General features: G+C 32.7%; 1 protein-coding gene across 4 annotated transcripts in view; it reads left to right on the top strand.

Moving 5' to 3' along the window:
• The window catches only part of TfAP-2 (transcription factor AP-2), a 416,024-nt gene that overhangs the window by 129,274 nt on the left and 263,138 nt on the right, over positions 1–23,612 (top strand). For 3 of the 4 annotated variants that reach the window (XM_076538526.1, XM_076538523.1, XM_076538528.1), the window contains exon 1: positions 13,828–14,437. The exons of the other annotated variant lie outside the window; for it this stretch is intronic. Coding sequence is in view for 1 of the 3 variants with exons in the window: in XM_076538528.1 (XP_076394643.1) it covers positions 14,393–14,437 (45 nt within the window). In the remaining 2 variants the exon portion in view is untranslated. Of the gene's footprint in view, positions 1–13,827; positions 14,438–23,612 lie in introns of those variants that run through there. 4 annotated transcript variants of the gene reach the window in all.

Genomic DNA, 23,612 nt, shown 5'->3' on the forward strand with positions numbered 1-23,612 from the left:
TTATATTCCCAAATTTTTATAACCTTTTTAGGTATTTAGAAAATTTGGGGAATTTGGGGAATTTGGGGAATTTGGGGAATTTGGAGAATTTGGGGAATTTGGGGAATTTGGAGAATTTGGGAAATTTAGGAAATTTAGGAAATTTGGAGAATTTGGAGAATTTGGAGAATTTACAGAATTTGAAGAATTTAGGGAATTTGAGGAATTTTGGGGAGTTTGGGGAATCTAGGGAATTTGGGAAATTTAAGGAATTTTGAGAATTTGGGAAATTTGGAGAATTAGAGGGTTTGGGAAATTTGGGGAATTTGGAGAATTTACAGAATTTGAAGAATTTAGGGAATTTGAGGAATTCTGAGGAATTTGGGGAATCTAGGGAATTTGAGAAATTTCAGGAATTTTGAGAATTTGGGAAATTTGGAGAATTTAAGGGTTTGGGAAATTTGGGGAATTTGGTCATTTGCTCATTTGAAAAATTTAAAAATTTGGGAAATTTTTAAGTTAGAAAATTATAAAATTTAGTAATTTCGAAATTTGGGAATTTGGAGAATTATAAAACTTGATAATTTGGAAATTTGTAAAGTTTGTGAAATTTGATTTGGAAATTTGAAAGTACAGAAACGCGAAGTTCTAAAAATTTAGAAATTTGTAAAATAGAAGAATTTGAAAATGTATAAACTGGACAACTTAGAGCTTTGAAAACATTCAAAATCAATTTGGAAATTCGAAAACATACATATTTAACAATTTAGAAATTTAAAAATGCAAAACTAAAAACTTGACAATTCAGGAATTTAAAAATATAAAATTTAGATAATTTTAAAACGCAAATAATCACCAATTTATCAATTTCACAGTTTATAAATTCAAAATTATAAAAATTTAATAATTTAGAAATCACAAATGTAAAAATCAACATTTTACAAATTCAAAAATGTAAAAATTCAATTAAAAAATTTAGAAGAGTAAAAATGTGAGAGCACAAAATTATAAACACATAAACATAAAAGTCAACAGTTTCCATGTTCTTGTTCCATCAAAGGAGACTTGAAGTTTACTCAAACATCCATAAATCGTGTAACCATCAGGAAATACCAGACGAGTTTAATTAATCCTCATTACAGGTTTAATTAATCTTCATCGCCTCAAAATGGCGATGCACAGCCATCCTCACAACAATGTCGTTTTACAAGTCGAATTTTCAATCACCCAAGAACACCCGTACCCACAGTAAGGACAACCACGATCCAAAACATCTGCCTTTATCTCTCTGTCCGCATCTCGGATGTTCGATACGCGGTCGTTCCGCATGGCACAACTCGCGCCCGTGTTCGAGCCTCGAAGGAGCGCAAGCCGACTTTCACGGTGATTTACGATCGGAGCTAGCTCGCTCCAAGGCGGATAGCGACAAGAAGAGTCTGCGAAAGAAGTCCATAACACGGTGCGTGTAAACACCACGGCGAATAAGTACCAATAGTTAGGCTGCTCGTTAAATATCGCCGCTTGTACGCCCACATCGTCCCGTTCGAGATCTTTCAAAGCGTTCGAGTCACTTCACCAGCATGTCAGACGTGATTGTCGTTGGCCGGACGCCGGCTGTCGGTTCGCTTTGAAACTTGGACCCTGTTCTGTTACGCGAAGACAAACGCAGACAGATTACGCCTCGAGTGATGGAACTACTATATAGGTATCTTTTCAATGGATTGCTGCGACGCACAGTGGTCGGAATTTACTGACATTTTGGTATAAATTCTAATAATGGGTGATTTATGCTGATTATAATTCGTTTATATTCATTCATATGTAATTCGTTTACATTCGACTATACTTCTTCATATTCATTTATGCCTCACTCCTTTATATTCGATGATATTTGTTTATAGTCGTTTACATTCATTTCAGAAACAATTCGTTGATATCCGCTTTTCTTTTTAAGGGAGAAATCAACCCTTCAAACTGACTTGTCCATGACTTATCTTATAAATTGTAACATTACATAATTCTTGTGATGGAAATCATTTCGACACATGTTTCATAGCACATATGTTTCATATGTTTCATAATTATGAGTTCGATAGATTTACACATACTTTTTGGTTATATCATGTCAGTTCCTATTTTTGATTACGTAGAGGGATTTTTCAAAACCAAACACGATGGTAAATAATAATATTACATTTCTAGATTCCTAGATACCTTATATCCTCAGATTCCTATATGTGTACATATATGATCCTGTATGTGTAGCTAGACACCTGTATGTCCATATACGCACCCACATGTGTACCAAGACAACTACATATAATCTAATCTAACCTAATCGATTAGTATACAATATAAAGGAGTTTCTAGGTTAAATTAAATGATGTTAGGTTACATCCACATATTAGGTACCTATGACCTAACCTAACTTAATAAGTATACAATGTAAAGGAGTTACTGGGTTAAGTTTAATGAGATTAGGTCATATCCACATATACCTAGGTACCTATAACCTAACCTAACTTAATAAATATACAATATAAAGAAGTTACAGATAGTTTATCAAATGAACAATTCAATAAACAATATTTCGTTATATACGAACTACTGCAATGACTACATTTTCTGTCATGGTAATTTGTCCTGATATTTTAAAATGCATTATGAAACGCGTGGAATAAAAATTAACAACGCAAAGAGTATTATATTTGAATATTTAATATTTGAAATTTATTCAATATTTGAAGCATCAGATCGTTGGATCAAAAGATCGGCTACAAATCTACCATTTATCAAATTATCAAAATGATAATAGTTTTCCCCGTAGTAGTTTTCTCCGCTTCTTAAAACTCAAATAATAGCTGCCTACATGATATTTATACAGTGAATTAAATGGTAGGTATCCTCTGGCGTCGTACGTCTCTTCTTACAAACTTTCTATTTACAAAATCAATTCATTGCTATTTATGAAAAAGGAAGAAATACCGTAAAATGTAAAAGCAATATTGAATAAACCATGTAAAAACGGATGAAAAGTTGCGGGAACAATCGTGAGTTGATAGATTGATTTAACCATTTCGCTGCGGGGGAATTTAAGTAACGTGCACGTGACGGGTCTCAAATTTCTATCAAAGACAAATATTCTTTGTCAAATGGTGACAGAGAGTTTTTGTCAGAAGACAATGGAGGAGTAGTAGATCGACAGATATTCGGTAGCAACCAGATATACATATAACAGGTAAAGCAGTAGATACACATACATATACCAGGTAGATAGACCACGCTGATATGCACATAACAGATAGGTAGACCATGTAGATATACATGTAACTGATAGCTGAACCACATAGATGTGCATACATCGACCTTGAATAGTTAAACGGAACGAAAGTTAAAACAAACTTTCGGCAAAGTTAATATTAACATTTACAGGTGACTCGTAAATTTGTGTTCTTTCCTTCTGACTTCTTAAGATGGGCATATATGTACATATGTTTTTATTTGAATTTTTTATTCAGCTGCATTAATTTCTAATTTATTATGTTACTACAGTCTTAATAATTGTATTCAACATTATTTTGTAAGGGTATTACCAATTTTTAATTAAATTTAATTAATTTAAACTGTTGTTGTAGCATAAAAATGAAAAATTATTGGACATTTATAAAAATAAAGTTTTCTATGATGCAGCTCCCTATATCGCTAAATATCTATATCTGATCATGTCTATATTTCTAAATTCCTAGACACTGATATCCCTAAATTTCCAGTTCTCTAATCTCGTAAATCGCTACACTGTCATATCCACATATCTCCATATGAGATTATCCGCTAGATCCCTGTATGTTCAGGTCTCTAAATTTCTGGATTTCTAGGTTCCCAGATATCTCTATCCCCCAATTTCTATATCTCCACATTGTATGCAAGTGCATACTATTGATCATGTAACCACACGATTCGAGACACTCACATTCTCAATTCCCTCATTGCTAATTATCTATACTTGCAGCCTTTCAAGCACACTAGATTTCTAGATCCCTACACCTCTATAACCCTAGAAACAACCCTATAAAATATATCCTGAGATAATAACTCTTATTAGTTCTCTGTATCCTTACATCCTTACATTCTTGCGTCTACATATCGGTATGTCCAGATCTATACCTATGTACCCCAAAATTAATTTCCTATATTCCATTACAAATAGTAACTGATTACTCCTCAATCGAAAATAAAATTTTCTGTATCGTGTACATAAATCGAGGGCTTTCATACCCTCAGGTATAAATTTATTTATTTTCAAACGCAATTAGTATAACAAAGCCTTAGTGGTTCCCGAAGAAGAATGCCTCCGGAAATATTACCGCGACTGGACTCTTGTAATTACAGCGTTACAAGTGTAATGTCTTTATAACTCATGCAACGTCAAGAACTGGTTTAGGAACGCATAGATCGTCGTGCCATATGTTAAACGCGTTTAGTTTCTTTATGGCCGCAAAACTAATAACAGATCGCGCCGTTCCAACGCAATGATAGAGGAACGATCGGTTATCTCTTCCCGATCGATGCCCGCAAATTTCACGAACGCGACTGCAACCCTGGAATCTTCCTCATTGATATAACTGGTAATTCTATGTTATATTGCGCGAATAATTCAATAGTTTCCGGACCGTATAAATTAACATCCCATAGTCGAAACGTAACTAGTTTGAAATTGTACATGAAGCTGAAAAACCAATGGAAGATGAAATGCAATTGAACATGTTTCTTCATCACTTGATTCTTCACCTTGACAAAAACCAATGATTTCAGGAAAAATATGTTGACAAAATTTATAATTTAAAATCCCTACCGGCTGAACGATTTGTTTTACTCATAAATAAGTAAACATTCCGTAGAATAATAGAACGATTTATTTTACTTATAAATAAGTAGACATTCTGTAGAGTAATGGGTTTAAGTAATGGCTTCTTAGAAAAGAATTCCAAGAGAAGGTACATCCAGCAAGATATATCTTTCATTATTTTACAAAGGAATAAGTCAAGCATCTACTGCATAAAGGTTCAGAATATCAAGAATTAAATCGTAGTTTAAAGCTACCATACTTCCGAAGCTACCAGATCCAAATTGGAATCTCAAACGTTGAGAACAGAACTGTTAAAAACGAAACAGGGAAAGTACGCGTTAACAAAGGGTCGAATAATAATGGCAGCAATAATAATGTTCGGTCGTTGAATGGTGTCTTTTCCCGACGCCACGAGGGAAACATTCCGAGACGAATAGAAGCGATTTCGAGCGAGCAGAGGGCAGAGCAGACGGACGATCAGGCAGCGATATATAGTCGTTTTCTCCCTCTGAGAGGGAAGTTCTTGGCGAACCCCGTCGGCGAAAAGGGTTTCTAGCTCCTGGTGATTGGTGTAAGTTAGCCCTCTGGGCAGAGAAAACGGTCTCGTGGGCGCATGCGCCAGCCACGGGGATCCCCCTTTGCTTTAGGGTTAGCCGCGGTCCTCCCTGCGGCCAACAGCCCAGGATGACACGCCCCGGGCTACCAGATCAATAAGATCCCTTATACCTACCTACCAACCTACCTACCTCTTTGGTTACGCCCTGAGATATACGTCGGTTTAAATTTGCAATACGTATCAGCGTACCTATACAACGCTTACATCCTTTTGTAACCTCGAGAATTCGAGGGGAAACCATCTTCAACGGCCTATCTTGCTTTTGGTGGCCGATGTGACTGTTCTGTGGGTGATGAACCGTTACAGAATGTTATACAGAGTGATTCGCCGTATTGCATCAAGATAAGTAATACAGATATGAGAGGAATTTTCAGTTCCATGTGATCGTTTCATATTTTGGATGATTTGTTGGAAGTAAACGAGTACCAAGCTACCAAACGAGTAGCAAGAAGGAATTTTCAAAGGTCTTTAAGTAGATTTAACGTCAGAAGACAAGCTACTGCTTTAATCGGATGTTTGTGGTTTGGAACCATTCTTTTGGGAAACTTGAAGTGTGGACTGCGTGTTATTGAAATATTTACTCAGATTCTGATTATTCTTTGGATGAGGTGAAACATCTTCAAGTATTTTCGTAATTAATTACGTACTTTTTAGTATTAATTTTCGTTGAAACTTAAAGTACTGTCTTCTTTGTATAATTTTCATCCTTTGATATACTTTGTCGAGTCTGACTACTAACATATTCGTAGCTCAAATGTGACAACTCGATTTTTTAATAATTCTGCTGTTTTGAATACTTCTGCTGCAATTTGAGGTTGAAGTACAATTGTAATTTTAATTAATCAATAATTTGAATAGCCAGTGTGAAATAAACATAAGATTTAGATTTCTTTTATTTGCTTTATTATTGTAGTAATGAACAGTTAGTTCTTATTTGCGCATTCGACAACAGATGTAACCTAAATCGTTATGCAGAAATGATTAGACTGCCATCGCCAAAATTTCGATGTAAGGACATTTTGGTTTTGGTCAAATCATGATAATAAAATAAAAACATATAGCCTATCTGGATTAAACTATTTTTTACTTGAACAGTTATGTGTTTTCATTCTTTTGCCCAAGTCGTTGCTTTTGCGAATGTGTCTCTCCTTTATGGTGAAACATCAAAGGTGATTTCGAAACCTTTTTCGTCTACACAAAACATATACCACTACATAAATATAAATCTGCTTGCATTTATCTAATTGCTACATTTTAATTGGAAAATTATCCACATACGATACTACGACCTTGAAATGACCTTATATTAAAAATATGTATAATAAAACATAGACAACTTTAAAATGTGGTATTTTTTTGTTTGAACAAAATTAAAGGTTGGAAATAATAATTTTCAGTAGCAGCACAAGTATTTAAACATGCAAGAAGAGTAAACAGAAATTTTAGATATCAGATTTAGAAAAGATAGTCGACTTTAACACTAGAAAGACTGAAGCTTTGATTCATTTTGACTGCTTTGGGGCAATATAGGTATAACACATATATATATACCGGAAATGAAGGAGGGGGGAGGTAATTACAATTATTAATAAACGCATTTATATGTTGTACAAAAAGTCACAAAATTCTAAGAAGCTGTCATTCTATACACAATTGTTTTTCTAATTGAAATTGAAAAGCAGTCAAAATGACTGCCTTAGGCAATCTAGTGTTAATATGTCATAGAATGTAATAGTTTTACTATATGCTGAATTGCAAATTAACCTATGATTTCTAGCATTTTTTCTTTCTTTAAACCAACAAGCATAAATTGTATCACCGATCAGAAATCAATACTTTAAATAACTTTACAAGTAAATTTACAGCTTGCTCTACTTTCTATTTTAAATAATGGACATATATTCATTATATCGTGTACAAGTCAATATTTTAGCATTGACCACTCTGACGTCTACCCCTCATATATCACAATCTATAGAGTACATATAAATAAATCATGTAATCTATGAGATCCACGGTATATAGCTTACATCGCTCATGTTTACTCCGCAGACTTCGATAGTATTATAAATGCATAAACGTTCGATGTCTACTTATATTACAGGTCATTTTACTTTGTTGTTGTATATTATTGATTTAATATTACAAAATTTCACTTTTTTATTTCTGCGGCAGATAAACTTGTGTGTTAAGTGAAATGGTACGTGTGAGATTTGATATGGATGTGGTACTAAAAACTTTTTGTTTTCTTGAACGAAAGGTTCGAGGGTGGAATTTTATTTTTTTGTTCTTAAATTGAAATACTCTTAAATTTGTACTATTAATATTTTCAAGGTAGAGTAAATAACTGGTAGTTAGTTTGAAAATTTGGAAATTTAGGAGTTTGGGTTGTTGAAAGCTTCATGATTTGAGAGTTCAGAGGTATGAAAAGTTAGGAAATTGGGCTGTTGGAAATTTGAGAATTTGAGAATTCAGAAATTCAAATATTTAATAATTCATGGTGTTGGAAATTTGAAAATTTGAAGACTTGAAAGTTCAGAAGTATGAAAATTTAGGTATTTCAGCTGCTGGAAATTTGAAAATTCAGAAGTGTAAAAATTTAATAATTTGTGTCGTTGGAGATTTGTACGTTTGAAGACCTGAAAATTCAGAAGTGTGAAAATTTAGAAATTTGAATGGTTGAAAATTTTATAATTACTGCACTTGAATATTTGGAAATACGAAAATGTATAAATTGAAAAACTTAACAAATAAAAAATTTTGAGTATGCAAGTTTGAAAATTTGACAATTTTAACCATTTTAATCATATCATCTATAATTCACCAGGAATTCACGTTACACATACACTTAAATGTGTCACCCTAAATAATTTATAATATATTACATAGTCTCTTTAAATGTATGTATGAGTTCATCGACCTTAAGGGTCAAAGGGTACAAGTTCAATTGAAATACCCGCAAAACATTCTACCGTTTTATTTTAAAAGTAAATAGTTACTCGTATTTATTCGTGTTACATGGTTCTTCAGTTACTCCGTGAAATCCACGTTTTTACTACCTTTCGATTGTAATCTGAAATAACACAAATCACCAGTCTATGTTCAACAGAACTGCAACGACAAAGGAAATAAAAGCAGACGCGAATAAAAGATATTTTAATTTAGAATTATAGAAACTACTGAATTTTGATGTAGTTCGAAACAATGACAAGGATGTTACCAAAAATACCATCATTATTAATTTGGGAGAAAAAAAAAATTAATAAAAGAAGTAAAGTAAATTTGCATCACAGGAATTATTGTGAAATAATTAGTGTTAAGTTGTAAACCACTGAGGACTAAAAAATTGATCATTTTTACGTTTAGGAGTATTGTAAATTTAAATTCTTAGAAATTTGGGAATTAGAGATTTGGAAAGATTGAAATTAGGAAACGTAAGAATTTTAGAATTTTAGAATTCCGAAATTTGAGGAATGGAATTTTGAGAATTTTAGAACTCGAGAATTCAGAAATTTGAAGATTGGAATTTTGAGAATTTTAGAATTCGAGAATTCAGAAATTTGAAGATTGGAATTTTGAGAATTTTAGAATTCGAGAATTCAAAAATTTGAAGATTGGAGTTTTGAGTATTTTAGAATTCGAGAATTCAGGAATTTGAAGATTGGAATTTTGAGAATTTTAGAATTCGAGAATTCAGAAATTTGAAGATTGGAATTTTGAGAATTTTAGAATTCGAGAATTCAGAAATTTGAATAATTTCAGAATTTGAAAATTTGAAAAATTGGAATTTTCAGAATTTCGGAACATGGGTATTCAGAAATTTTGAAATTTTGAAATTTGGCTATTTCGGAATCTATGAATTCGAATATTTGAGCATTTCAAAATTTTAGACTTTAGAAATTCTCAAATTCCCAAATTTGAGAACCGAACCTTGGGTAAATCAGAAGTTTAAAAACTGAAAATATGCAAATTCGAGGATTCAGAACTCCGAAATTTGCTCATTGAAAATTTCATAAGTCCAACCTAAAATTAAAAAATTTCCGAATTTCAATGTCCAAAAATCCCAAATTTAAGAATTTTGGAATTCAGAAACATAAGCATGAAAATTTTAGCACATAACTGCTCAAGAGGGATGACTATAAAAGGATAACCGTAGATTTTGGTCCACAGTGATGACCGCATCTCGTTAAAAGGCCTCCCTTACAATTTCGCCAGCTCGATCTGAAATTTTCTTGTACGCTCGCGTGCACGCCCTGGGCTATCACGATTCGGTCCTAACTGCCGCGTTCGTACAACCGATTCAGGAATTCCTCGTAAGGTAATTTCATCTTTGGAATTCCTGCCACGTTCGTACGCATACCTCCCGTGCAAAACGAACATTCGTCAAATCATTTTCATCTTGATTAGACGTTAACTTCCAATGGGACAAAATTTCTTTGATTCATTTCCTTTTTTCGATAGCCTCTTTTAGCATCTTCATCAGTGTTTTGATGGAAGACTTATTGAATTACTTCTCCATTAATCGTGGTCTCACTTTCAGTGAATTACACGCTGTATTATAGTTGATAGATCATCAATCTTCTTTGAGTGATTAGACTTTGATTTGCTCGACGGGCTTGTTTAGTTTAAGTTTATGGTAATCCGAAGCTGCGTCTACAGTGTGTATTTAAATAGTATTATAACATAAACTGTTTCGTAAACTTACTGTGTAACATCTTGTAGTTCGATTACTGGTTTTGATGTAGGATTATATTTTGCTGTAGGTTGATGACAAGTTTATACTTCATTATTTATTACTTTGATTTAAGTTTAAATATTATGTTATAAACATGTTATGATGTATATGTATATGCATATGTACATATGTATATATATACCTATACTTATGTACATATGCATATATGTATATGTTATAATATATAACATATGACATATAACATATAACATATAACATATAACATATAACATATCAGAATATAATAATATATACAACATCTAACATATTATGTATATAAACATTGCGTATTGTGTTACATAGATAATGTATAAATTATATGTCGTATAGTTCGAAACCTGTGTTATACATGAAATTTAAAATATATTTTAATATATGTATGCACATGTACGTAGAAACAGTTACATACATACAGTTACATATTAATAATTAAACTTCATTCATAAACTCCTGAGTTTGTTAACAAACTCATGAACACGAGTTTATAATAAATTTCATATAAATGACAAACGAGTTCACATAACAAGAATAAACGTTAATTGCCATATAAACGTTGCGGTAACTGTGAACAGCAACTGTTAATGATAACCGTTAACGTAACACACAATAAAATCGAATTCAAGATTTATTTTGCATAACCAAAGCTTTGAATAACTGAAGTTATCTGAAACAAGTATATTCACGGAATAAAGAAGAACAACCTTTAATAAAATGTTCCACGAAAGTTTCCATTAACATTAAATGAAAGAGGGTTGTTATTACCATTTTCAAATAACAGTTCGGTATATTAAGATTACTCGGATAATACTCGGATTTGAATATCGGCCATGAATGGTCGACTTAAAATTCAGCACACCTCATCAATGAAGATGACCACCATCAGCGATACAAAAAGCTGTAGCACGTAGTAGTAGTAATAAAGTCAAGCAGGACAGCTATGTTCTACGAAACGGTCGAAGGAATTTCATTCATTCCTTCATTGGTCAGGTAGCCGATCAGAAATCTACCCTGTGGGCTGCCCTCGGGTTAAATAGGGTCGTCGACCAGAACGATGGAACTAGCTGCATTGAACGTGGTCGCGTGGTCAGCAAAGATCGAATCCGTGTAGTCGTACAATCGACCATGTCCTCGTGAAAATAACGCGATTATCATTACCGCACCCTTCACGACGGGGATGGAAGCGTTTTTGATACGAAAGATGATATTCAGCTTCAGAGAGAAGACGATCGGTCCATAAAACCGAGTGGAAAGTTTCGCTGGCGAGATTTAATTCTTGCGAAAATAGGTTACTGTGAAGTTAACCTCTTCAGAAACGAATTTTTAGTTTATAACAAAGTATGTTCAAGTCGTAATCAAATATTTTTATATTTAAGTTATAATCAAGAAAATACATTTCATTTTAATTTATTTTTCTCGATGAAAGAATGCAATATAGAACAAAGATTTAGAATTTCAAGAAGCAGCATTTTAAATATAAATATGTGGACATTCATTGTTTACGCAAAATCCATTATAATCTTTTTGGAAACATCGGCAAATACCAGTAGTTGCTGTCGCAAATATATTTTTAGACTTAACAATTATTTTTTATTATTTCCCTAGTAGTTGTAATATTTCGGTAAAGTTATGACGTTCTGTGCAAGAAAAAGTAGTGCCGCTCTTTGAACTGTCCTTTTGGTATAAGCACATATTTATGTGAACACACTTTTACTTACCTTATGGCAATTATTATAGATTTATTTCCTGGTTAGCAAATTTAAGAGACATTGTACATTTGTTTATGTAACAGTTTCAAATTGGATTCAAGATAAATTAGATATCCACAGAAGTAAGTTTGTGGTCAAGAGTGTGAAGAGGTTAGGTTTCATCAGAAGTATATCTGGCTTATATAGCAAACTTTCGAAGTTTGAGAATTTGAACCTAAAATAATTTGGATATTGGAAATTTGTAAAGTTGGAAATTTCAGAACCTTGAAAATGTAGACATTCATAAATTTAAAAATTTAGAAATTTGGAATTTGGAATTTTATAAATTTTACTCGTGTTTAAATGTCTTATAAAAAGTTTGAAGCTATTAAGTTTTGAAATTTTCAAGTTTCAAATCTTTAATCATGGAAATTTGTAAATTTCACAATTTTCAAGTTCTTGTATTAAAAATTCTTAAATTCCTACATTTTTGAATTTCTTAATTCCTATATTTCCAAATTCCAAAATTCTAAAATTCACGAATTCCCAAATTCCTAAGTGTCAAAGTTCTTGAATTCTCAAATTTTCAAATTTGAAATTTACAAAATTATCAAATTTTAAAATCTGAAACTCTGTTTTTATTTTTTCAACAATGAATTGCAAAGAATGAAGATTATAGTATATAATTTACACAAAATCTATATCATGCAAATGTCTTCCATTTAGGGTCTCACACAGGCAGGCTTCTTCAGCGTATTAATTACTATTATCTACTTAACCCCTAGCCGTGTGATTTATTTGTCTGCTGCGTCAGTCAGAACTAACTATCCACTGCTATAATATTAAAACAAATAAAGAAAGCTAAGATGTTACGTGAATTTTATATTCGGCGATTATTGAATATGCAAATTATAATCGTACTCATACTTCAAGTTGAAGTGTATTAAAAATTCTAATAAAATTTATCACATTTGAATTGCGAGTGTGTCACTAGTCAGACCCGTCAAAGTTCGACTGAAGTGTATCTTCATTTCTGTCTGAACATAACTTTTAAATCCCTGAAGTGTTTATATAAATTAATTAACAAGGCCTATTGTTAAAATCATATAAGACAACGAATCATAGTTCTGGTGCTGAAAATTCTGGAAGTCGCTGATAAAATATCGCTGATGTATTTAAATATGTATGCAGTTAATGTCATGTTAATTTTCTAAGTAAAATCAATGGCTTTTATTCTTTACTGAATAGTGTTCATAGAGGACCCAAATTCAGACCAAAGCGTCACATGAAGTATTTGTTTACAATTAACTCCCCAAATACGCCAAAACAAAATTTACTATACCAATCTTATTCCTCTACCAACATAAAACGTATCTCCGAAAGGTATCATAAGCAACCATTCTATTTCCACCACAAAGTCGCGATATCCCATGAAACCCATCCCACCTAAAAAGAAAGCAATACCACCTTCCGTTCCAATAACCAATTTCCAAAGAAGCAGATCAAAGCATGAAGGTGGCGAGGATCCGTCGAATTACACGAGACAAAACAAGAACCTGAGTCGAAAGCTTGTACCTTCGCATTCAGCGATATCAGAGCACAGGATCAGTGGCTGTATCCGAGGGAGGCAGAGGAGCGTACAAGATAAAGACTCATCCTTTATTCAAGAAATAAAATCCCCACGACATTATCCGAGGGTTTATCCGTGGCAGAGGAGAGTGGCGAGCGGCTGAAGCCGGCATCGGCGGGCTGGCCAATCCGCTACGAGCTGGGCGTCCTGTGTTCAGGTGGCATTCTCGAAGGGGAAACCGAGGATTGGGTCCTGGGCACAACCGGTCGACCAATGATCGTTCGTTCGAAAAGGATTCAGGCCTTAAGGCCCATCCCAGTTCCCACCCCGAGCTGTTTCGCCGACGCGTCTATCTGGTAGCTAAGGCCCCGCGGGCGCAGTAACCCTCGAGTCTTCCTGCGTGTACGACGGTTTAAGGCGAATACCCATACACCAAAGGTCGCGATATCGGAAAACAATATCCTCTGTGCCGGTAACTCGATATATCTTGGTCTCCTCGCTCCCTTTCACTCTCCCTTTCGCTCAGCTTCTCTGTTCCTCTGCAGCAACGGTCCCACCTCGTCACCGTCGTTGTTTCGTTGGAAACTGACCAGAGCCCCGCAGAGACAGGTAGCCGGTTAGCAAACACGCGGTCCGGGCAAGTGCGCGAAATTTACGGGCCGCCCTTGTGCACGCGTGTGTCGCGTCCGAGTGTTTCGTGGCTGACGCATTTTAGACGCTGATTAGATAGATCCTCGCGAGGAAGCGCATGGACCCGCGCGAACTCACCGGGGGTGACACTCGGAATATCGACGTTTAGGATCGCACGATCCGGTTTCTTCTTGAGTGGTGCGCGAACAGTGATCGAGTGACAAGGAGTATTCGAAGGATGATCGGGGATTGAGTCGCGTGGAGTTGGACATACGTGGTTCGGCCTGTGTCAAGTGTCGGTTCTGTTCAAGTTTATTCTACCGGAGGCCGAATGCCGAATCTAGACTACTACAACACCGCGAGAATGCATCAAATGGTAAACTCTTTTCAAGATATACAGTAGACGACCGTATAACGCGGTTAACCCTTTGCACTACGGTGCGTCAAATATGACTTCTCGTCGCTATGTTGCTAGAACGAATTAAGAAAATTAAAATGTCTTTCTGTTTCGATCCTTGACGATCGTCGATCCTCGATTGTACGAATGTAGCTGTGTCTGAAAATTCAAGCATACTGGAAATATCAGAAAAATTTACTATACTTGAACTATGAGTGTGTCATGAGTATAGCACGTTGTGCAAGAGGCTCCTCGTTAATAGGAATAGTTGTGTACGAATTTTTTTTCACATAACGTATTTCATGTCTGATTGTTATTACAACTTTCATTTTCCACAATTTACTGTCTACATATTTATTCCAGTATTTTAATTGTAAACAGCATCATACACTCTGTTGAATGAAACAAGACATACATGGAACATGTAATGTTAATATTTTAGGTATCTTTTATTTCACTGAAATTTAATATAAATGTAATTATACTTTATGCGATGAAGAGAACGATGTAATGTTAAATAAAAGCAGATTTAATTTTTACGTATAGATAATTTGTGTTTTATTATTTGTTGCGTTGTATGAATTGCGTTATATGAAAATAGTCTCAATATTTTTGTGAGAACTCGCGTTATACGGGAGTCTACTGAACTTTATTTTGGGTCTGTTTTGGTGAGAATGTTGGTGAATGTGTACTTCGAATGTGAATACATAGTATACTTCGTAACGTGATGACTTTAAGTAATTCGTAAGTCATTATATAAAAGATTTGCAAACAAAAAGTTCGGAGTGTTGGTGGGTACATCTATTGTTACTTTTTTATATACATATGAAAATCATTTTTGTAAATATACATATGAATCCTCAACATACCCATTCTTTATCTCTCTAACGAAATATGACAGACATTTTAATAAAAGCACGACAATAACATTTTTGAATATGAAATACAATGTCAGTCGTTCTGACTGAATGGTTGATCTGTTGTCAATAATCTTGCATTAGAAAATCTCATATTAACATTGTATGATAATTTCACATCCAAAAACAGATTTAGTCAATGCCTCTTTTTTCCGAACATAATATTAGATTGATTTTAGATATTGTCAATGTAAAATATCTTTGTTTCTCAAAATTAATTCTAAAAGTGATATTGATAAGTGTTATGAGAGATGCGTACCACTTTCATTCCCATGTTCAGTAAAAGTGAAGAAAATGATATAATAACCCGTCAGAGTGCAATGAAAATACTGCGATAACTAATATATTATATAAAACTAGTATCCCGATTGATATCATCCATCACTCTACTTTTTTAATATGCGAACGGCTAATCAGTCAAAATGACTGGTTTCAGGTTTCACATTTTATATTACAAGATTTTGCCGTGCTTTTGTCGATATATCTGGTTTGTTGAGGTAAAAAATGATTGCATATATTAATTGACGCTTCAGTATTTATTTATTCATTTTTCCTCTTTAGTGCATAATGAAAAATGTAAATGTAGTAAAATTATAGAAGACAATTCTTGTTCCAGCATTTTTCGCTCATAATTCACGTATGGACAAATCTCACATAAAACGAGTGTCTTACTTATAAAAAAAAGCAGAGCAAGAAGCAGCATATAATCTTGAAAAAAATACAATATTTCTTTGAAAGATTTATAAAATTATTTAAAGTTGAAGCGTTACAAATTATTCGATTTATTCTATCTATTCTATTCTACTTATTCTATCTATTCTATTCTATTTATTCTATCTATTCTAGACTTACTCTCATTTTTATATCATTATGTTAAAAACTAAACGATTTTAGGAATCCTCACAATTTTTTAGTGAGCGTGAAATTTTATGTGGGAAATTATAAAATGTCATTTTGAATAAAGAGGTCTTAAATTCTAACATCTAATTATACACGGTGTCCACGCCTAAGTGTGACGGCGTGATATTTCATGAACTATTGATGGCACGAAAAAGTGTTTACATGGAAAAATCTTCCTCAATCGTTCTTCGAATAATAACTCTTGTTTTATTCAGTTTCAAGTTGTATTTTCACATATTCATTACTTTTCAGCATTTACTATGAAACTTTGAATATATTTGTTCGAACAATTTACTTAACAATTGTTAATCCTCTTCGTCACTATAACATTTATCACAGAAATTCCGCTAAAACCAATTATCGAGTAGAGATACGTGTACGGAAGTACTTCCAATGAAAATTTTTAAAATACTAAATTTATCGTCATGTATATTCACGTTCGTCCGCAATGTTGCTTTTCTGCTGTCACTTGTTTATGAAGCGGAAGCGTGCTAGGCACATTTTGAGTGACGCTATTCTTCATCTCATAATATTGTAGGCACTTTCCCAGACCTCTTGAAATTGCGTGATGGCAACGACAGAATTTTTGTAGAAAACACTCCTTAAAATATGACTACACATTTTAGTAATAGAAAATAAGCGAATGCACGAGGAGCATAAAATAAATAAATGTAGGAGAAGTATTGTAGGTACTGCAAAATATTTGTCACATAAATATCTTGTACGTTTATGGAAGGTATACAAGCGTATGTCTAAAGCTTAATAATACATGCATTGATTAATTAACTTGAAGCTTAGTAATAGATTTGATGCTTTATTAACATCGAAGTTTAATAATACATCTAATGGTTAATTAACTTAAAGCTTAGTAATACATTTAATGTTTAATAAAATAAACAAACGATAAAACATACTTGAATACATACATTTATTCTTTATTATTGATAAGAATCAATATTAGTAAAAATCATTATCCTTAAAAATAAAAATTGAAAATTGTAATTTAAAATAAATGTGTGCACCATGTTACCACATTACCATATCAAACATAATTGAATAATAAACAAAATGATAAAACATAACTGAAAATACACATTTATTCTTTATTAGTGATTAAAGTCAACGTCCATAAAAATCAGTATTCATAAGAATCAAGGTCCACAAAAATCATCATCCACAAAAATGAAAAAATTTCAGCAAAAGCAGCTTAACAAATTTTGTTATTTAAAATAAGTGTGTGAACTGGTTATTTGACTGGTTCGTGTGAAAGTAGAGTAACGTTCGTTACTGATGAAATTAGGAGACACATTTAGATGAAACAGGATTAATAATTATTAATAAACAATCCATTAAGTGATGGACTAGTAGATAAAAATCAGTTAACTTAAATTTCAATAAATTTCTTTAAATGACTACACTTATTTATTTACAAAAATAATAACATTTCTGCTTCAAAAATAGTAACATTTCTGCTTTGCATTACTTATTTGTCATTTTTCATGCAAAGTTAAAAAATGACTTATAAAAATGTCCGAATACCGATGCAAATATCTTCAACATCACGATACTACATTTCATTGATAATTAAAACAAGAGACGCCTTCCAAAAGATTTTAATAATATTCAACAAAAATTATGATTTAAAAAATGTGATTACTACATAAATTATTACCGATCTTTTAATCAAAGGTTTAATAACACAAGTTAGACAAAATATCGTATTCATCACCTTCTGATATAAATGTAACTCTCCGTAAACGGTACAGGTGGCAAATAAATGATAACTTGTAAGATCGCCATTTATCGCGGATAAATGAAGCAAGAACTTGTTCAATAACATTCAAAGTTTCTTTAAAAACCGTGAAAGATATATAGATTCCGAATTCTTATCTATCATAACGTCAACAAGTGATAGATAGTTATAGAACTAGAATATGCATTATTCTTAAACGCGTTATATAATACGAACATTGATAGATTAACGTTTTAAGTCGGTAATAAATCATGAAATCACATTTAATTATAGTTGAAAAAGCGGTTTCGTGAAATTATTAACTCGTGTGTCTGTAAGAGAGTTATACAGGGTGTTTCATTTTTGTATAACTAGATGGTACATGTATGTGCCACAATTAAATATTATTGTATAAGAAAATAAATATATTTGTTACCTGGTTTATGCTGAAAATCGTGTAAATCAAAATTATCAATTCAGTAAACATAGTACGAATTAAATCGCGTTTAGATTCGTTTTAATCAGAATAATATAAAATATCTATTGGTAAAAGTTTTGTAATAAAAAGGTAGGAAATATGCATATTCTGTCCTTTCAGTGGTATTATTAAAATATTTTTAGAAATTTTTGTTAAAATTCGTTACTTTAAAAAAAAACGTGTAAACGTGAAACTGTGAGAATTAAGTACTATGTAGATTGGATAGGTATATTATATAAACACGGGGTCATAAATGTTTCGATACAAAATTGTAATAGAAATATTTAAGAATATTATGAAACCTTGATAAATATTATGAATTCTTGTTTGAAATTTTGTTGGTGATTTCGGCTAAATATGTCGCGACGCGTCGGTCATCGGAGACCAAAATGGCGGGCGAAGATTAATGAACGAAACACATATTTCCTATACATAAGAAAACACATATGAATTAGAAAATTATTGTATTCACCACTTTTAAAATTCTTACATTTTTTTTATATTAAAATTGTTAAACTTCACTATTTTCGAATTTCTAGATCTTAAAATCTTCACAAATCCAAAAATCCTTGCATTCCGCAATTCCTACATTTGAAAATCGCTGAATCCAAAAATCACTGAATACCTAAATCCCAGGATCCTCAAGTTTCTATTCTTAGATTCCGAAATCCCTAAGTAGTCAAATTTTTAAATCTTCAAATTACTGGATCCCCAAATCTTTGGATTACATATTCCTTAGATCCCAAATTCCCTAGATCCTAAAATCTCTAGATTCTCAAATTCCCAGATGCCACAATGTCCTACATTTAAAAATCTCTGGATCTCAAAATTCTTAGTTTCCAGAATCTCTGCATTCCCAAATCCCTAAATCCCCAAGTGTAGAGATCGCAAAATCTTAGGATTTTACAGTCCTCAAAAACTAAAATATCTCAATCCCCAAATCTTCGAATGGCAAATTCCCTAGGTCCTAAAATACTTAGATTTCAGAATCCCTGGATTTCCAAATTCCTGGATCCTCAAATCCTTAAAATTCCAAATCCCTAAATCCCCAAGTATACAAATCCCAAAATCTCAAGATCCTAAAATCCTCAGACATCAAAATCTCTAAATCCCCAAATCCTTAGATCCCAAATTTCTTTGACTGAAAAATCCTGGAATCCCCAACACCCGAGACACTTAAAACCCTCAAATTCCGTATCTTCAAATCGTCATTTCAAAAATCCCAAAAAATGTACGTATGCCACCCCTTCTCCAAGTTGCGAAATTTTTCATAACAAAGGCAGATTTGCTCTCGACAATACCCGCGCCCACAACGTTCAAAGAGTTAAACGAAACTATGGCATAAAGTTTCCTATTGGTCGATAATTAGGAGGAATTTCTAAGCCCTGCGCGTTCAGAGGACGCGTCCCATTCATTTCCAACTATCTCGTATCTGAAACGTACACCTGGCCGCGGGTAATAAACTGGCACAATGGCGTTACGACGCTGCAATTCGTCATGCGCCCCGGGGACGCGTTTAAGTGAAATAGATACGTCAGTCTTATGGAATATAAGTTCATAAAATTGAGCGGTAAATCATCGGGGAATTTGTTCGTAACGGCGTCGGCCGCGGGTTCACGCGATCCCGACGCGGGTAACCGCAGAGCCAGCCATGTAATGACAGGCTTTAACAGCGACTCGTAAAATCTTGCCACAATGGAATCATTCTCGACGGTGCGGCTCTATTGCGCGAGTCAATGGTCGCGCGTGCGAGCGGCTCGCGTCGGATGCGGGCTCGCGCTATTTCGCACGCGTAAATAATCGACGCGTTTCAACCCCCGGACAGTGGTTTTCGAGCGTCACGCGACTATGGTTTCCCTCACTACGCTAATTTTGTGTACACCTGTTTACCGAAAACATGTCTTGATTATAAGTTAGGGTTAATATTGTTTAACCCCTTGCACTATTTTGACGAGTCAGACTCGTGACGCATTCGTACTTCGACCGTGATCAATTTTACTCGAATTTTTAGTACGCTTCAATTTGAAGTTCAAGTCCAATTATAATTTGCATAGTCAATGATTGCATAATAACATATTGACATAACATTTCACATTTTTTTTTCTGTATTAATATTGTATCCCTAATTAGTCAGTTTTGACTGACGCACCTGACAAATAAGCCATAGTGCAAGGGGTTAATAATTAGTTAATGTTAAATAGCTGTACAAAGATAGAAAGATCGTCTTTTTATTAAAGTCCAAATTGACGAAATATGTACTCTCTTAATTGTATCTAATGAATTTAAGTTTTTGATTAAAATATCACTGAAGCTACAGGCGTACGTGTGCTTGCTTCAAAATTAAAAATGAAGCTGGAAAATAAATAAACGATAAGATATAAGTTAATGTACATACTAATTATTTGTGACTATTTTTTTAATTGCTCCCTTTAACGCTAAAAGGAGTATATCAGTAATATAATTTATATTAGTTTATTTTATACCAATTTTGTTTGAAAAGATTTTTTTTAGTTAAGAACTGAAATGTATTCATAAAAAACAATCAACAATTTGGGTGTCATGAAAATGTAATCTGATAATGTGATTTAAAGATAAAATTCTGTATGAAAAAATGAAACGAAAATGAAGAATATTTGTAGATAAAAGTTTGTTTCTGAGGTAATCAATTTTGTTTGAATACAAAGAATTTTCAGAATATTTTATACTTGCCACGGGTTAAATTTTCGTAAAATTTTCATCTAGGAAAAATAACATTTTTCCACAGTATGAAGGTTACTTGTGAAACAAGAAATATTTTAAACGAAAAATAGCAGTACCGTTAGCACACAAAAATTCGTAGGAAAACGATCTTCCATAGTAACAATTTTATGGTTTATATTTATATCATGTTAAAGAGTAGCAATGATATATGATTTTTCTATAAATATTCTTAACATGAAATAATAATGAAAATTATCTAACAGAAGGTTAATGCAAATATAGGTTTAGTGTTCAGAATTAACAGTGCATACGTATGTGGCCTTTGTAAATGACTATTCATCTTTGTAAGCCGTGTATACACACGTTCATAACAAAAGGGTTACTAACAAGGGTTCGATTATGTATGTATACATACACGCAACACATATCATTTTCAATTATGAAGGAAGTTCTATTATATCTTATGTAAATACCGTGCCCTTGCGTATCGTTTAGTAATTTCTGGTAGGAAATTAAATTATTGGGATGAAAATAAACTGATGTGTTTTGTTTGAAATAAGGGTGTTTCGAAAATTTTGCAGTAAAAAGCATATGTATTATAAGTTACAAAGATTCGTATTATTTGAGGCAAAGGAATTTTATTCAGATGCAATGATATTCACAAAGTAGAATATTAACACATGTCACATTGAAGCAGTTGGAAATTTGATTAGGTAGTATTTTTATTTTTGAAAAATCTTATGAAGTATTTATACAATATTTTACTTTATTTTTGCTATATTCTTGTTGTATTTTCGTTATACTTTCACTATATTTTCGTCATATTTTTGTTATATTTTCATTATATTTTTGTCGTATTTTCATTATATATTCGTTATACTCTTTCTCTATTTTTATTATTCCTAGTTCCAAGTAGTTAATAAGAGTATTCCCAATTATGTAAATAAACAAATTCTTAAGCAACAAATTAAGCAAGTACGAATCTTATCAATATAATAATATAATAATACAGATTTGCATAGAAATTTAAACGGCACCTATATATGGAAGTCAAAGACAAGCGATAATCAAACAAATGTGATATTCCAAATTGTTCATAGAATTTTTTATTCCTGTAAAAATAAATTCGAACAATTTCGTTTTGATGAAGACGTTCAAACATATGTGTTTAGGTATTTCGTCACAATTTCGTTGTAAAGGTGACACATCGAAATGTATACATACATACACTACTTATATGTATAAGGGTTGAAAGTGGAATATATATCTACTACATCACAGACACATAACTTCTACGGCTGACGTTTCAATCAACCATCTTCACCTTCGTTACTCTTCGACGTTTGTTGTGGCTACGAATTTTCTAACGACGCGACGTATGGGAATAAAATTTTTCTACACTGCTGTTGTACAATGTTCAAAATGAAAACGACGAATAACGTCGTTTATCAAGGATCGTTGATTAAGAAGAATCGATTTGTTCGTTTATATGATAGATCTTTCATTTTATAGAAATTGTTTTGGCATAGTCAAATATTTATATTTATATAGACATACAGCGTACATTAAATTAAATTCAGCTGCTTATGAAAAATTTGCAAATACACTTAAAAAATAATCCTAATGATTGTGTTTGTACTGGTATGTAACATGAGTATAATAAAACAATCTGCACTTTTAGAATAAAGACTCAGAATATTTAAAATTCAGTTAAAGTGTTTGAGACAACTTCATGTTAGTTTTAATTCTTTAATTTGAGTCTGAATTCATAACCCTAACTTTTAAACTTAAATTCGAATTCATAACTTTAACTTTGAACTTAAAGTTGAATTCATAACCCTAACTTTTAAACTTAAATTCGAATTCATAACTTTAACTTTGAACTTAAAGTTGAATTCATAACCTCAACTTTTAAAACTGAAATTTGAATTCATAACCTCAAATTTTAAACTGAAGTTCGAATTTATAACCTCAACTTTTAAACTTGTATTTGAATTCATTATTCCTAATCTTGACTTTGACCGACCTGCACACTTCGAAACAAAAACTGAAATTAAAAAATAAATAATAAACCATAAAATTAATACACATAGTTCACCTCGATGAAAGTCAGAATTTGAAGAAAATTACCTTAACAAACGTGAGTAAAAAAAAGAAAGTAAAGGGGTGATTTGACCGGATTGGTAGTTTTAGTAGTAACATCAATTCGATAACATAAGGAGAAGAAAGAAACAATTAAAAGGGAAGGAAGAATAGTGGACCGCGTTGCAGAGAAGTATTACATAGGAAGGAAAGAGCGAGCAAGACCTGTTTCTTTCACCTGTGCCACCGCGAGCAATAAATAACCGCCAGCTTAGCTGATTTTACTGCCGTGTGTTTGGGTGATCCCAATAACGCCGACCGAAGAAGGGACCAATAATGCGAAGA

This window comes from Megachile rotundata, chromosome 12, assembly GCF_050947335.1.
Source record: "Megachile rotundata isolate GNS110a chromosome 12, iyMegRotu1, whole genome shotgun sequence".
NCBI classification, from domain to species: domain Eukaryota; kingdom Metazoa; phylum Arthropoda; class Insecta; order Hymenoptera; family Megachilidae; genus Megachile; species Megachile rotundata.